Below are 16312 nucleotides of genomic sequence, written 5' to 3'. Positions count from 1 at the left end.
GCTTTCGAGCTGCAGTTGCTGTCTCCCTCTGATTTTAATTCAACCATCGTGGTTCAAATGTCCTCATATTGATCATTGACAGAAGACATAGGCTACTGTAGACATGAATCATGCTGAGACCAGCGGGTGTCGGATTATTTCTGCAGGCGTTTTTTGTTGCGATTGTTTGCATTAAATACTGTAGGCGCTTCGGTGTGGCTGTGATGAAGTTCACTATTTATTAGACCGTGTCTAGACAGTAACGAACATCTCTGACCATAGTTAATCGCGTTTGTAGTCTACACTCAGACGTGAACTCATTATTGCATGCGGGTGTCTTCATTCATGAAAAAATTAAAACATTCGGGAGTAGACCTATGCAATAACATAAATTATTCTAAAGTGGTCTAGACTCCGTGCGCAGCCCCGTCTTCTCCAGTGAACCAAGAAAGCCCGCGCCGTGACGACCGGGGGTTGACCCCCTGGGTTTTACACAGGAAACTTGAGATAAGAAGGTGAAATCACCGGCCTTGATGGGAAGATATTTTAACGCTTTTTAACCCCATTTTCCTGCGACATTCCTGCGTCTCCCCCTCCTACTGAGCCCATTTCAGCACCGTGACAGTAGACAGTTACAATCCTACGAACGTCGTGAGTACAGTGAACGCTCCAAAGAAATTCACGAGAAGGATCGTATCGGGAAACGAAGCTCAGGTTCGAACAGAGTGACACACAATCACACAGACGGACACACATAAATCCGTGAATTTATTGTTTGTTTTATCAATGAATGTTTTTAAATGAAAATTGTCACCTGGAGATGCCGGGGATTGAACCCGGGGCCTCATACATGCAAAGCATGCGCTCTACCACTGAGCTACATCCCCACTGAAATCGATTGGGAAAAAAACGCTATATAAATGAGATATAAAGGAATAAGTCTTTGACGTGAATGATCATGCTTTGAACGGCTGATTCCATGGATGTACGTTGCGTGTGCCGTGTTTTCCCGCCGATGTGGCGAAGCTGTATGGTTATGCTGTTGACAGCTTAAATAAATGGACTATAGGCCTATAAGTTGACTAAGAATTATTGAAGTTTAACATTTTGTTCACCAAATTTGACAACTGACAGACGCAATATTGTAGCCAGTCGTTTTCAGGAGGCCAGATCTCAACAACGTCACTGAGGCATTCTTTAACAAACTTCCATTAATTGTTAGGCTTTTTAGCTTGTGCAATGTTCCAAGCCAGATACGATGCAAGCGTTACAATCTCAGAAAACTTTGGCTTTCCATGGCTTGCCATTACGTTCAACAAAAAATATGAACTCTCCCACTCTGTTAATGTCCTGTGTTCATCTTCATATTTTCGTTTTGCTGTGCATATTTTCCCTGACATTTTCAGAGCGACCATGACACAAATTGTTCACTCAACAATATCCCAATAATGTTAGGGATATAGGCTATTCCCTCCCTCCAAGCTGAGCGGGCAGTTTGATGTTGAGAGTCAACACCAAACGCACTTTGCGTGTGCATTTTACGTACAGAGTGATTGTATAGACGCGATCACGCGAAAATTCGTGTCAAACGCGTATTTGCGTAGTAATTCAAAATAAACTTAAGGAACATAAGTGCCGCATGAAACCAGGAAAAACCCGCACGCGTATCGGGAGACGCGGGATAACCACGGGAGCTCACCTGGATTTATATCCTATATTATTGATATTGTTCTATAGTCTATGTTAAGTTTGTTACAATGGATAAAGTAGCCTAAAGGTAAAGGTGCACTAAAAATATATAGACGTTAATCTTATGTGTCTGTAAAGTGTGTTGAAATAGTTGTAAATTGCTTTGAGTAGATATTTATATAAAGTTAACTTAAACTTAAAATCTGCCGTTAACCAAACTTATTGCGAGACAATTAATTTGGACTTAATTAAAGTTCATGAAACAAATCCGTTAATTTATTGTTTGTTTTATCAATAAATGTTTTTTAATGAAAATGATCACCTGGAGATGCCGGGGATTGAACCCGGGGCCTCATACATGCAAAGCATGCGCTCTACCACTGAGCTACATCCCCACTGAAAAAATAAGAGAAAAAAACGCTTTATAAATGAAATATGAATGAATAAGGCTTTGACGGGACCAATCATTGATTGTTTCCTGCTGCTTGTCGACTGATGAATGAGACATGAATCAGTGTATTTAACTTTAAAAAATTCAGACGAGCAGCTCATATTACAGGCTACTATGTGAAACGCTGTTCAGAATCCCAAAACATCATCATCAGGGGTGGACCGGCCATCTGGCATACCGGGCATCGTCCCGGTGGGCCGTTGACCCAATGTGGGCCGGTCCGGTCCGCTCTGTTTTATTTTTTCCTCTCTCTAAATTCCCTCTAATTGGGCCGGCCAATGGGCTACAGAGAGCTAGCAGTGTGTTGCCAGCATCGACGCATATTATTGGTCTATGTTTGTCATTGTCAATCAATCATGGGCTGACTGGCTCAGAGAGCCCTGACAGTGCTGTCAATCACAACACAAACCAGGGTGGGCGGGACCTCATGGCATGGGCCGGAGTCGCGGGTACAGAGCTGAAAACGCCCGGGTGGTGCTGAAAAACGGCGACTTAAGCCTCTGGAGATGGAAGTTAAATGTTCAAAATTGACAGACCTATTTGGTGCCGGGGTCCACACCCCAGCAGGTGCTGCTGCGCCAGGAGACGAGCGAGTGGAGGCATATATGCTAAGTAACGTTAGCCTGGGGCTAGCTAGGCTACATTTTGAGACATGTCCAAAACAAAGTAGAAAACGTTTTTACATTGAATGTGATGTGACCTAATTAACTGCATACTTGTGACAACATATTAGCCCAGAGTTGAAGGGCTGTGACTGTTGGTAGTTGTGGTTGATTTTGTTTAAATAGGCCGAATTGTGATATTATTGGTTATTATTGTTCAGATGATTTTGCTAAGCTAGCTAACAGCTGCTAACGTTAGCAGTCTCTTGTTGCTATAGCAACAGTAAACATTGACATGGACTAATGAGCTGTAAATACAGATGTGACACTTTGAATTTTAGCACAAAATACAAGTAAACCTATTGGAAATAATTAGTTTAATTTGCAATATTTGCCATTGAATTTATTGTAATCTTTCAATTAATTTATTGTTTACTGAGGTGATGACTATTTCGAGAGGAATGCAATATGTGTATGTTTAAAGGTTTATGTGAAGAAACATACTATATGTGTGATAAAATGACAATTGGTTATTCATAAATGTCTCTTTATATTCTCTGCTACCATCATCTCCTGTCAAACAGGTTTTCCTCACCTGCTAGAAGTTATTCTATGATGAGAGAGAGAGAGAGAGAGAGAGAGAGAGAGAGAGAGAGAGAGAGAGAGAGAGAGAGAGAGAGAGAGAGAGAGAGAGAGAGAGAGAGAGAGAGAGAGAGAGAGAGAGAGAGAGAGAGAGAGCGAGAGCGAGAGCGAGAGCGAGAGCGCGCGCTTCTCTTGACTTTGTGAGTTACCGGTACCATGTGACGCTTAAAAGTCGTCATGTTTCTGCACATGAACGACCCCATGCCCGTACAAGTTTTGCGCTCATGTTGCAGAACGTGCTCAGCAGCGCCCCCCGCGGTCACACTTCACGGTGGGGACATACAACGGTGTGACACCGGAAGTCTTCCACTTGGTTCTTGCGGCTGCTTGTGCGGTAGTGTGATCTTCACGTTGCATCATATGAGATCATATTATTAACACTATTAACATGGCGGACCGAGCAGAGACTCAGGAGGCCATTAAAGTCCAAGGGGAGGTCGTCCGTAAACTGAAGGCAGAGAAGGCGAGCAAAGATCAGGTTAGTACATGTGGCTCCACTCAGCGTGTCTGTTAGCCGACCCGACACCGTCTGCTAGAATACCAAGTGTCATCTCACTGAAGATGGGATTAACTAACCACTGTGCGATCTACTGCTTCAATTCGAAATAATAACCATTTTTATCATCTACTCAACCGTTACTTATTAAAAAAAATGTATATACTTTATTTCTACATTTGCGATGACTGATGAAGATGACGCCCCACCGGCCCAGTCATATTGAAATTGAAAGTAAGGCCCATTATCTGATGTAGCACTTCATGTCAGACTTGTCTGGCCTACAATGCTGTGTCTTATCTGAGCTGCTGATGGAAGTCATCATGTAGGCCGTGTCTGGCCAATAGTGCGGAGGGTCTAATATGCAATTGGCAAACTTCGTCAATTCCTGTCCTGATGAAATACTTATGGCCAATAGAATATACAATTGGTTATTCATAAATGTCTCTTTATATTCTCTGCTACCATCATCTCCTGTCAAACAGGTTTTCCTCACCTGCTAGAAGTTATTCTATGATGAGAGAGAGAGAGAGAGAGAGAGAGAGAGAGAGAGAGAGAGAGAGAGAGAGAGAGAGAGAGAGAGAGAGAGAGAGAGAGAGAGAGAGAGAGAGAGAGAGAGAGAGAGAGAGAGAGAGAGAGAGAGAGAGAGAGAGAGAGAGAGAGAGCGCGCTTCTCTTGACTTTGTGAGTTTATTATGCAACTTGTTTTGCCTCAGATTGAAACAAAAGGTTTGATTATGATTATTTCCTGGTTGAAGATTTTCACATTGATTTTAATTTCAAACATTTGCATATCTTTTATATAATTAACAGTTATGCAGGTAGGCCGAATTACAGGTCTGAATAGATATGCCTTCTCATATACATGTATGTGCACATGTATACATACATGTGCACATACACGTGTATGAGAATATGAGAAGTATATGAGAAAAAAAATTAAATTCTCTAGTTATGGTTTCATAATGACTGAGTCACCGTTAAAACAAATTGGTTTCAGCTCAAATGCTGTTACCGTCTGTAATATGTTTCTATTTAGATTATTCGTCAGGAGATTTTGTTATTATTGTCCGAGTCTGGTTTTAACTAATGCTGGGCTTACACCAAACGATTTTCACAGTCACAGACTAATAACTGCAAGAGAGGATTTAGCGTTGGATCATGTGTGATATTTAACAAGGGTTTTGTAGTAGATACGGCGGGTGGAGATGCAGCAACCACAGGATGTCTGTTAACTTCCTGTTCGGGTTTCACACCTTTCTTGTCAGCAGCACAAGAAACACAAACTTGAAAAACAAAAAAACTGTGCTATTATTCGGATATACAGGGTTCTTCCTGTTCGTCTCGTCCCACCCCTAGTGCTAATAATGTAGTGGGCTGGTCTGGAGAGAAAATGCCAGGGCTGAATTTTTCTCCCAGTCCACCCCTCATCATCATCATCATCATCATCATCTTCGGCCACTGCCCTGTTACTCAAACAACGAGCCCGCGGAGCGGTACCATGTGACGCTTAAAAGTCGTCATGTTTCTGCACATGAACGACCCCATGCCCGTACAAGTTTTGCGCTCATGTTGCAGAACGTGCTCAGCAGCGCCCCCCGCGGTCACACTTCACGGTGGGGACATACAACGGTGTGACACCGGAAGTCTTCCACTTGGTTCTTGCGGCTGCTTGTGCGGTAGTGTGATCTTCACGTTGCATCATATGAGATCATATTATTAACACTATTAACATGGCGGACCGAGCAGAGACTCAGGAGGCCATTAAAGTCCAAGGGGAGGTCGTCCGTAAACTGAAGGCAGAGAAGGCGAGCAAAGATCAGGTTAGTACATGTGGCTCCACTCAGCGTGTCTGTTAGCCGACCCGACACCGTCTGCTAGAATACCAAGTGTCATCTCACTGAAGATGGGATTAACTAACCACTGTGCGATCTACTGCTTCAATTCGAAATAATAACCATTTTTATCATCTACTCAACCGTTACTTATTAAAAAAAATGTATATACTTTATTTCTACATTTGCGATGACTGATGAAGATGACGCCCCACCGGCCCAGTCATATTGAAATTGAAAGTAAGGCCCATTATCTGATGTAGCACTTCATGTCAGACTTGTCTGGCCTACAATGCTGTGTCTTATCTGAGCTGCTGATGGAAGTCATCATGTAGGCCGTGTCTGGCCAATAGTGCGGAGGGTCTAATATGCAATTGGCAAACTTCGTCAATTCCTGTCCTGATGAAATACTTATGGCCAATAGAATATTAAATAGATGGGACATGAGCCCTTCTTCAAAAGAGTCGTTCCAAATCGCTGAGTAGGACCTACTTGTGCAATCTTTTTATTTGTATTCAGCGATAGTTTCCACCAATGTGCACATATGGCAAGTAATTTTAACCTGTTATATATTTATAGCTGGATTGATAGATGTAAAGATGCATATAGGTATAGACACCTATCATATAGGTGTCTATGACTAATTAGATGGATAGATAGATCATAGAGATATACAGACTCTATATCTCTATCTATACATCTATATGATCTATCCAACATAGATTGATACATAGATATATCATGTAGATGTATAGCTATATCATAAAGATAGAGATACAGGTGTTTATAGATATTTATAGACATCTTTATCAGTATGATAAATCCATGTGATCTATCTATCTATCCATCCATCTGATCCATCTATCTATATAGTTATAGACACCTATATCTCTATCTATGCATCTATCTTTATGATCTATCGATCCATCAATCTATCTATATACACCATGATTAAATACTTGCTATATTGCCAATGACGGGAGTCTATTTCAGATGTGTTTATCTGCCTGTTTGTTGGGAAGGGTTGCGGCTTGCTTAATTTACCCTGCATTTCATGTTCCACCCCCACTGTGATGTCCCCCTGCCCCCACCTAGTGCTAGGGTTGCTCTCACATGTTCTCCTGTTCTCCCTGCCGGACCTCTTGGACCACCACCTCCTTCATACACGCCTGGGTCCCACGCGTCGCCTGCCGCTGTCCTCGCCTGCCTCAACTATCGTCTCCCTCCTCTCCGCTCTGGACGTTTCTGGAACATTGTGTGAAACTCCTATCCTGACTGGCGCCATGACCGAATGATGGACAATGCTCGACCTGTGATGCTCTTTTGACCTCCATCCCTGTACGGAAATCTGGGAATTGATCGACCAATTTTGTTATATTTATTACCGTTTAATTAACCATTGCCGGGATGAATACACTGGGATCTTTCACCATCCAAAAATTGACTGGATTGTCGGCTTTTCGAACTGGAATGTTCCGGCTGCTGCGCTCCGTTTCTGGCATCACTGTCGCTCAGGTAATGAGGAGGAATACCATTTCAAGGGGCGACTCGCTTTTCCTAATTCGCTGAGAGTGAGATGTAGGAAATTCAAATGCCTGCCTTGGTTTTCCTGGTTTTCCAGATTGATGTGGAAGTGGCAAAACTGTTGGAGCTCAAGTTGCGTCTGGGAGGTGATGATGTCAAACATCAATTTGTGCTCAAGACTCCTAAGGTAATACAATTTAAACATTACTATGTTTAAATGAACAGAGGAATGTCATACATTTCTATTGGCTTGATTTATTGGTGTCATTTTTCACTGAATACAGCATTTTCTGATTTTATGTCTTTGCACATTTAAATTACATAACATTTAACACACACTCCCTGAACACAATCACTGTATCTGCTTTACTAAAACATTTTAGGCTATAAAATAGTGAATGAATAGTGAACTGCCAAAAACGTATTGCAGTAGGTTCAAATTGGACATGACCGATGTTAAGTAGGCAAGATGTCATCGTCCAAAAACGAATGCATTGCCGAAACACACAAGCCATAGCGTGACTTAAAACCAAAATAATGCAAAGATTTTGTGTTGCACACCCACAAATATCAATTTTAAGACTGTTTGTATGGAACACATAATGCCTTTTCTAATTAAGTTTCTTATGGGTCCTATACTTCTTGTCTCTCAGGGAACAAGGGACTACAACCCTAAGCAAATGGCCATCAGAGAGAAGGTGTTCAACACCATCGTCAGTTGCTTCAAACGTCACGGTGCTGAAACCATCGACACGCCTGTCTTTGAACTCAAGGTACCATGGGCACTGGTAGCACGACGCAAAAGTACAGCCTTTCATCAGATGGCCAATGGTGGTTTCTTTGGATGCTGTGCAGGAAACCTTGACGGGGAAGTATGGAGAAGACTCCAAGCTTATCTACGACCTCAAGGACCAAGGAGGCGAGCTGCTGTCCCTGAGATATGACCTCACCGTATCCTGAGAGATCGAAATGAAGTCAATGTGCTAACGAACGCACCTCCCTTTGAATATCCTAGTGTCCTTGACATGTCCCCTCTCAGGTGCCCTTCGCTCGTTACCTCGCCATGAACAAGATCAGCAACATCAAGCGCTACCACATTGCAAAGGTCTATCGCCGCGACAACCCGGCCATGACCCGCGGCCGCTACAGGGAGTTCTACCAGTGTGTGAGTGGCACTCGGTAAACTCCATGACTTGTTTGTTTGGTCTTCAGTGGTGTTTGCTAAAATGTGCCAGCATGACGAGCAGCGAAATTAACCCTGCGTAATCTGTGGAGTTTTATCCGTCTGTATTCATTCATGGGGGCAGGGCACTGTCTTCGACTGAACGCGTACATTGTTTACTCCTACCCATTCCACTTGGTTTCTAGAGGTGAACAACATGGTCATGTGTTCACAGTAAGGAAGCTGTGTGTGCCTGTGGGTTCGGGTTGTGTCTGCATTGAGCCGGACTCTTTGGAGAATTCCGTTATAAAGCCGAGTGCATCTCAGGCGTGTGACTGATGTTGTGCCTCCGTAGGACTTCGACATAGCGGGCCACTACGACCCCATGATCCCCGACGCGGAGTGCCTGCGCATCGTGAGCGAGATCCTCGGCGAGCTGGACCTGGGAGACTTCCACATCAAGGTGCGGTCGCTTGCACGTCCCCCCCACCCCATGACGACACTATTCAGTCACCAACCCCACTATTCAGTCACCAACCCCGACCGACGGCATCGAGTGTCTCCTTTCCATCCAGGTGAACGACCGACGCATCCTGGACGGGATGTTTGCAGTGTGCGGGGTCCCCGACGACAAGTTTCGCACCATTTGCTCGACGGTGGACAAACTGGACAAGGTGATTCCTGAATTCCCCGTCTTGGATTATTAATGCGGCGATTTCATAGATATCCGTTCTCTTCTTTCTGGGGACACCCTTGGTTGGTGATAAGCCAATGAATATGAACTTTGCAAAATCTAGCACATCATGGACACACTAGAGCTGTCAATCTTCCTCTATAATTCCATTCAAATTGCATTTCTTTGTACTTATACACTGTATAAGGCTCATGCAGGCCAAAGACCCGATCAAATGTTCTGCCCAGTAGACGGCAATCTAACAATACAAATTTCTATCCTGCCTCCCTTAGTCAATAGTACAAAAGGATATTATATTAACTCCTCCCCTTGTCCGCTTTAATATAATGATGTATCAACTATCAACAATCATATCTATATAATTATCTGCGTTTTCCGTGGTGATGGAGAGCACTGAGTCAACAACTGAAGTTGACCACTCCTTTACATTGAATGCCATTGTTGCGATTTCTTTACTGTACATACGAGTTCTGTTGCGGTAAGGCAACTTTTATTTATTCACACAACGGCTTTTGACAACATGACGGTGTGCAGTAGTATATTGCGTACTATTTCTGAAACCAAAGACTCAAACAGACATTTATTATAATCTTCTTATCCACAAATAGCCATCGTGACACTATAACTCATGGATTAAAAAGTAAACTCCACTATAATTGAATCCTCCACATACAGAGAATATAAAGGTGAAAGGTCAAGGCATAAGCTCGTCTTCACTAGGCCATATAGGTTTGAGTATTCCATCAGTCTTTTCACCGGCATGATTATTATAGTAAATCTGCATCATCTTTTCGTTTTCAGTTGGACCCTTGTCTAAGATCTTCTTCCACAAGCTGTACTTTTATGGCTCAGCCTATTCAGAGAAAAATTGAGCTCATGGGGGAGAGACTTGGTTCTTGGAAACACTGCTGTTGTAACCCTGCCTGTGTCTGAATGCCTTGTCCTGTGCGTTGCTAGATGTGTTGGGAGGACGTGAAGAACGAGATGGTGAAGGAGAAGGGTTTGTCCGAGGAAGCGGCCGACATGATTGGGCAGTATGTGAGCATGCAGGGTAAGAGATCTACCGTCTGGATGTGGTTTTAGGTTGCCTCACGGCTGCCCCTTTTGGAGGGGGGGGGATATAGAACGGATTAGTGGTTGTAATTGTTCATTGAGATCATTCATTTTTACTGGAAGAAGCAATCTGTAGGGCTCAGTTTGGTACAGAGCTTCACAGTGGACTGGTATCCATTCCTCAGAATTGTTTGTATTTTTCCCCTTCTATTTTACCTTTTTAAAAGTTCTACGATGTTTAATGTAGGCCTTACTGCTGGTGTCGCATCACGCACTACTGACCCTTGTGAGTCTGCTCTGGGTGGCTGTAGGGGGGATGGACTTAGCCGTACGCCTCCTGGAGGACCCCAAGATGTCCCAGAGTAAACAGGCCTGCGCCGGGCTCAGCGACATGAAGCAACTCTTCAGCTACCTGGAGCTCTTCCAGGTCACGGACAAGGTGAGACCGACAGGCCATCACCAACACAGCTGCTCGCCAGTAGAGCTTTGACTCCGAACTTCGTTATTCTAATATAATTAGAATGTCAAAAAATAAATAAAAATTCGAACGAATATTAGGCAGCCCTTAATATTCAAACCCGTTATGGGCAGGCCAAGAGGGAGAGACGTCGGAGAACCCGACGCAGTCTATTCATAATATTGTAATGACCACGGAAGAGGCAGTGAATGAAGTATTGATTAGACAGCGATTTATTGGAAACCTAATAAACCGTTGGAACACGCAAGACCGGTAACCATAGCAACGCCGGTAAACAAACCTCGCGGAGCCCAATCCAGGTCTTACTGACGGCATTTAATGGGCAAAATATTATTAATAAATATTTGAATATTAATATTAATAAACAAACAAACTTTTAATATGATTTTTGGGCAAAAGTCAAAGCCCTACTCTCCAGTCTGAACACATTGCGACACGTAAAATGAATAATCGTTCTGAATTAGGGACGGGTTAAAACCGATTTTGTACCATCATCTTTTTTTCTTCCCATTACAATTACATAAAACATCATAGGGGTTCTTTAAACGCATTATTTTCTTAAATTATTAATCATGCACAGAAAAAACACATACACAAGCATAAATATTAATGTATGCTTTACAACATAAACAAACAGCAGTATGCTAATGCATGGAGAACTGGGAGAGCATTGTGTTACCTAGTTAGTTTAGTTAGTTAAAGAAGCTGCTTTCACACATACACGTTACTCCTGCTATAAGCCCGCTCTTCTCCCGACGGGCCGTATATGTGAACGACATATCCCGACATTGGTATCCTGAAAACATCCTGATAAAAGACATGAGTGGGCGTGTTGATGACGCTTCGGTCTGCTTCTGCCTGTCATTGAGTGGCCCCCTAATTGATAATCAGCCTGTTGACTTTTGTTCGCTGAATGGTTAAAAAATATTTTTATGTTGCCACTGCTTGTCAGTCATTCGTGGTGAACGCTAAATGATAGGTCTTATCCTAACCCTAAAAGTACAAATCATACAATAAATTACAAAACATGAGTTCACAGCTGCACGGGTATATAGAAAATGTTAAAGTTATCTGAACATGATAGTGTCCCGTCCTTCCTGTTTTCTCAGTTAAAGATCATTAGCATTGGCATAAACTTCTCTGAGGAATGTTGAATTTGCCATAATTTGCCGCAAATTTGAATCAGCAAGATCCAGTTCATGTACACCAAGTTTCCGATTATTGAATCCATTGGGGTGGAAAGCGCTCTGAAAGCGGCGCCGATTGAACTGTTGACTAAACACTAGGGGTGGGAAAAATCATCGATTCTTCGATGCATCGCGATTCTCGCTAGAACGATTCTGTCTCGATGCAGATAAATTAATAATCTGAATTAAAAACCCCTTTTTTTTTTTTTGCCTGCTGCAACCTTCTGTTCGCCAGAGAGGGATAATTTTTGTAATTTTAAAATTATTGAATTTATCTTCAGTGTGTATTGGCCAATCTGATTTGTCTTGACACGATTGCGATTCAGCCTACGCATAGCATGCGCGCAAACTCACAGCCAGACACAAGAACTCCTTCTAATTCAAGAGCAGCTTTTCCTTTAATGACATAGAAAAGAAAGATTAGAAAGAAAATAAAACTGAAATCTATTTTTTGCATGCTTCCATATTGTGTTATAATGCAAGCTGCATTGATCATGGCATTGTTCATAGAGTCATATTTGTGACAAAAGCTTTCTCTCTTATGAAATATTGGATAAGTTAATTCATCTGTTGATCTCTTTATTGATCATCACAAAAGTAGGAAGTGATTATCAAACTCTGAGTAGCAAACCCAGATGTATATATATATATATATATTTTTGAAAATCACGCATGGAAATGTACATAAAAAAAATGTGACGCATCGATAATCGCTTCAGAATCGAATCGTTGACCTCCTAATCGGAATCGGATCGTGAGGGGCCAAGAGATTCCCACCCCTGCTAAACACCCGGTGCTCGGAGCTCCCCGTGTCTTAGTCTCTGGAGGAATCCATTTTCAGAGCTCTAGACGTTAGCGTTCCCATAACGCTCCGCCTGCGGCCCTCTCCCCCCCCCCCCCCGTCCAGGTGGTGTTCGACCTGAGCCTGGCCCGGGGGCTCGACTACTACACGGGCGTCATCTACGAAGCCATGCTCGGCCTGGCGGGCGCCACGCCGCCGCCTCCGCAGGCGGGCGCGCCCAAGGCGGAGGAGAGCCTGAGCGTGGGGAGCGTGGCGGGCGGCGGGCGCTACGACGGGCTGGTGGGCATGTTCGACCCCAAGGGGCGGGCGGTGCCCTGCGTGGGCGTCAGCATCGGCGTGGAGAGGATCTTCTCCATCCTGGAGCAGAAGGCGGAGGTGAGGACCCGCACCGTCACGCTGTAGTCACGCTGTAGTCACGCTGTGGTTAGGGTTAGCTGTGGGACGACCTCGGTACTCTCCATGCGCTCCGCTTTCCCAGGCGGAGAAGGTGCGCACCACCGAGGTCCAGGTCCTGGTGGCTTCGGCACAGAAGAATCTACTGGAGGAGAGGCTGAGGCTGGTGACGGAGCTCTGGAACGCTGGGGTCAAGGTGGGCACCGGGGGTTCAGACTGCTTGTGTCATTAAGATGAATGTGTGTCTGGAATAGATTAGATTAGATTAGGCTTTATTGATCCTTTTGGGATGACTCCCTCAAGGAAATTGATTGTCCAGTGGCTTACAGAAAGAAACACAACACAATATTAAATTATATACAATATAAGATAAACAATAAACTCTTAGATAACTATAAAAAGTAAAACAAAAAGTAAACGGTAAACAATAATAATAATATAAGATAAACAATAAACTCTTAACTAACTATGAAAAGTAAACAAAAACAGTAAACCGTAAAGTGTGTGTGTGTGTGTGTGTGTGTGTGTGTGTGTGTGTGTGTGTGTGTGTGTGTGTGTGTGTGTGTGTGTGTGTGTGTGTGTGTGTGTGTGTGTGTGTGTGTGTGTGTGTGTGTGTGTGTGTGTGTGTGTGTGTGTGTGCGCGCGCAGGCGGAGTCGATGTTCAAGAAGAATCCCAAACTGCTGAGCCAGCTGCAGCATTGCGAGGAGTCTGGCATCCCTTTAGTCGCCATCTTGGGGGAGCAGGAACTGAAGAATGGCATGGTCAAACTCCGCACCGTCGCAACAAGAGAGGAGGTGAGAGACAGTTGTGTGTGTGTGTAATTCACTTATAGCCATAAAGTCCCTCTAGGGTTGATCTGCGTTCCATTATGGTCGGAAATTAAGATTATTCTGAACAATGTCCATTAGCTGTTGAAAACTTAATTGAGATATTGGCTGATACTTTGAGTATACCTTAATTATAGATTAACTATCTTATTAAACAAGGTTTAAGTAAATTTAGTCTTGGCAATATTATATCAACAAAGGATTTAGAGAAAAACTAAATAGCTCAATTTCGAAACACCTGCTTGTTTACCAGAACATGATCAGTGCCGTAGTGCTTGTTGTAAATGTTACTGTGCATCAGTTTCCTAGTACCTACTAGGTAAGAACTACATGCAGCGCTCAACTATTCTTCTTCTTGGGTTTCATTCTTTCTTTATTATTCTTTACACATTTTGGGACACTACTCATTAAAAATGTTCACCTACAGACTCTATTCAGATTTTAAAATGTTCATATTAGCTTGGAATCGCGGAAACTTGGGAGACTTAAAATATTCTACTTTTAAAATATTGTTTTTTTTACAATGGAAGTCAATTGGAGGACTTCAAAGCCTGTCCGTCCATTCGGTGAGACTTAAACTGCTGTCACTTTTAACAGTTAACCTTCGTTCAAACGTTAAAAAAATAAACCCTTAACTTCGTATACTTTCAGTTGGTCTTCCGTTGAGTTAGAGTGTGACGTCACACGCTCCATCCCACGAGTCGAGTCCGAGCGGATCAAGTGATTATAGCCACCAGCGTCGCTATCACAAAAGCTAACCATTTCGGTGGTCGTGGAGTGAATCTGTCCATAGGCATTTTTACACCGCCAAGCTGCTTCTGGTTCGGTCTTGCCCGTGTGAAACCGAGGGGGTCAAATCCCCCGTCGCCATGGAGACGGCTTTTTTGGTTCACTGGAGAAGGCGGGGCTACGCCTTAACTCGTCACTTTATTTGTTTCCAACCATTTTACATTTTCAAATGGTGTGCATTGTTACTTCAAATCCCTTCACTTGATTTATGCCATACATTTCTTAACATCTTAAAGGGGTAGTTTGGAATTTGACATCGGACCACATTTCCAAGTGAGCTCAGTGTGTTATTTATCATTTTGATCGCTGGTGCTAGCCTGCCAATAAAAACAGTCTTACCAACTCCACAGTACACACGAGGCAAATAAATAAAAAAGCTCAGTCGGTATCACCATTCATACCTTATGGGTCTAGCACCCTCAGGTCCAAGCACAAAAGCCCTTCATGCTCCCTGAAGTTAAAACATCAAATGAGAGGCGGAACATTCTGCGATTCTCGTGCTCACCACCCCATCTCTGTCAGATTTTGGGAGGATGGAAAAATCAGAAATTTGAACCATCGCATTTATTTATACTTCATGAATAAGTCTGCCACTATAGTGCCAGATTTCAGGAGAAATAAATAGAAGAAAATAATCAGTTTTAGATGGGGTTAGTAGGGTTTCAGTACATCTTGTACCATATAAGGTGGTTTAGGGGAAGCTTTAGGGTGTAGACGCTGTGGCACCCAGCCGTGCGGCCTCTTTCTGATGACGGCGTTTGGCTGCTGAGCATGACTTCGTTCCCTCTGCGTGACTTTCTCTCTGCAGGTGGATGTCTCTCGAGCGGACCTCATAGAGGAGATCAGGAAGAGGACCTCCCCTGTTTAAAGCCCTCTCGGAACAGCCCCCCGCTAATCCATCACGAGAAGCCACCGGCCATACAACACCGCTACGTTTCCTGTCCTCAACCAGGAGGAAGAAGAGCATCGACCAAATGAGCCGAAGGAGCTCATACATAATCCTCATTGTAGCCCTTTACAGAAGCCAGATTCTCAAACAGGTGTGCTTAAATAATGAAGCCATTTCTTTTTAAAGTAAACCAAAGTTTAGTTCAAGAGTCTACAAATCTCCTTTCAAACACTGACAAAGTGGGCTTACCATATCGCAGTGACAAGACGGGCCGATATTAGTCATGGAACCTTGTTAACATGGGCTTATAACTCTGATCAATCAAAATCATTTAATTATGTAAAAAAATAAAAAGTGGTCTGTAAAACGTGCCTGGTGTCCTGAATGAAAGCAAATGTGTTGCTGTGAGTTGATCTAATGTGGGCCATCCACCAGTAGAGCTTCTGATGGCTGAAGACCCTGCCCTTTAGGAGTGAAACTAAGGCCTTAAAAAAAAATGTTGTTTGGTTCCGGTTTCCGACCGACCCTGTCAATTTATGTGCGACCCAAATTATTTTATGAGCTTTATAAAAAATAATAATTGATGCTAACTATAATTACGTTTTTGTACAGCACCTCTTCATTCTGTACAAGGATGAGCGAATTTTCTCGTTTTTCAATGAAAACAACCTACCTATCATTCGCTGGAAAAAATAAAATAAATTCCCTACCTACCCATGACCTCAACTGACAACCAACAGGAAGCAAACTTTATTTTTTTAGGCCTAATGCATTGAGGTTTCCCGGTCAAAGATCTGTGTGGTGGAAAACGTGCAGAGCT

At 43.2% G+C, this 16312-nt stretch overlaps 1 protein-coding gene, 2 long non-coding RNA genes and 2 other non-coding genes across 6 annotated transcripts; 1 reads left to right on the top strand and 4 right to left on the bottom strand.

The window, feature by feature from the left end:
• Positions 1-794: 794 nt before the first annotated feature.
• Positions 795-866, bottom strand: trnaa-ugc (transfer RNA alanine (anticodon UGC)). The gene has a single exon. It is a non-coding gene; the product is annotated as a tRNA-Ala (tRNA).
• Positions 867-1991: 1125 nt separating this feature from the next.
• Positions 1992-2063, bottom strand: trnaa-ugc (transfer RNA alanine (anticodon UGC)). The gene has a single exon. It is a non-coding gene; the product is annotated as a tRNA-Ala (tRNA).
• Positions 2064-4430: 2367 nt separating this feature from the next.
• LOC132466635 (uncharacterized) lies at positions 4431-5385 on the bottom strand. The gene is made up of 2 exons (XR_009527913.1): positions 4748-5385; positions 4431-4711 (listed from the first exon to the last, which is right to left on the bottom strand). It is a non-coding gene; the product is annotated as an uncharacterized LOC132466635 (long non-coding RNA).
• Positions 5386-5404: 19 nt separating this feature from the next.
• hars (histidyl-tRNA synthetase) lies at positions 5405-15854 on the top strand. 2 transcript variants are annotated; one of them, XM_060063930.1, is made up of 14 exons: positions 5539-5681; positions 6789-7208; positions 7315-7404; positions 7871-7990; positions 8073-8168; positions 8257-8382; positions 8735-8842; positions 8955-9053; positions 10031-10124; positions 10438-10565; positions 12699-12968; positions 13072-13182; positions 13635-13781; positions 15412-15854. In XM_060063930.1, the coding sequence occupies exons 2-14, from the start codon at positions 7101-7103 to the stop codon at positions 15469-15471; spliced, it is 1557 nt and encodes a 518-aa protein (XP_059919913.1). In that variant the 5' UTR covers positions 5539-5681; positions 6789-7100; the 3' UTR covers positions 15472-15854. The 2 variants fall into 2 exon arrangements, with proteins under 2 accessions (XP_059919914.1, XP_059919913.1); XM_060063931.1 differs by lacking the exon at positions 6789-7208 and having other exon boundaries at positions 5405-5681.
• LOC132466636 (uncharacterized) lies at positions 10437-12628 on the bottom strand. Its single transcript, XR_009527914.1, has 2 exons — positions 11888-12628; positions 10437-11851 (listed from the first exon to the last, which is right to left on the bottom strand). It is a non-coding gene; the product is annotated as an uncharacterized LOC132466636 (long non-coding RNA).
• Positions 15855-16312: the final 458 nt, after the last annotated feature.

Source organism: Gadus macrocephalus, chromosome 10, assembly GCF_031168955.1.
Source record: "Gadus macrocephalus chromosome 10, ASM3116895v1".
NCBI classification, from domain to species: domain Eukaryota; kingdom Metazoa; phylum Chordata; class Actinopteri; order Gadiformes; family Gadidae; genus Gadus; species Gadus macrocephalus.
The sequence above is the reverse complement of the archived record's forward strand: the minus strand, read 5'-3'. Positions and strand labels throughout refer to the sequence as shown.

Bases quoted from the DNA above. Each gene is read 5' to 3' on its own strand.
- hars (XM_060063930.1), top strand. From the start codon at position 7,101: ATGAATACACTGGGATCTTTCACCATCCAAAAATTGACTGGATTGTCG. The intron at 7,209-7,314 runs GTAATGAGGAGG...CTGGTTTTCCAG, and splicing joins CTGGCATCACTGTCGCTCAG to ATTGATGTGGAAGTGGCAAA. The intron at 9,054-10,030 runs GTGATTCCTGAA...GTGCGTTGCTAG, and splicing joins CGGTGGACAAACTGGACAAG to ATGTGTTGGGAGGACGTGAA.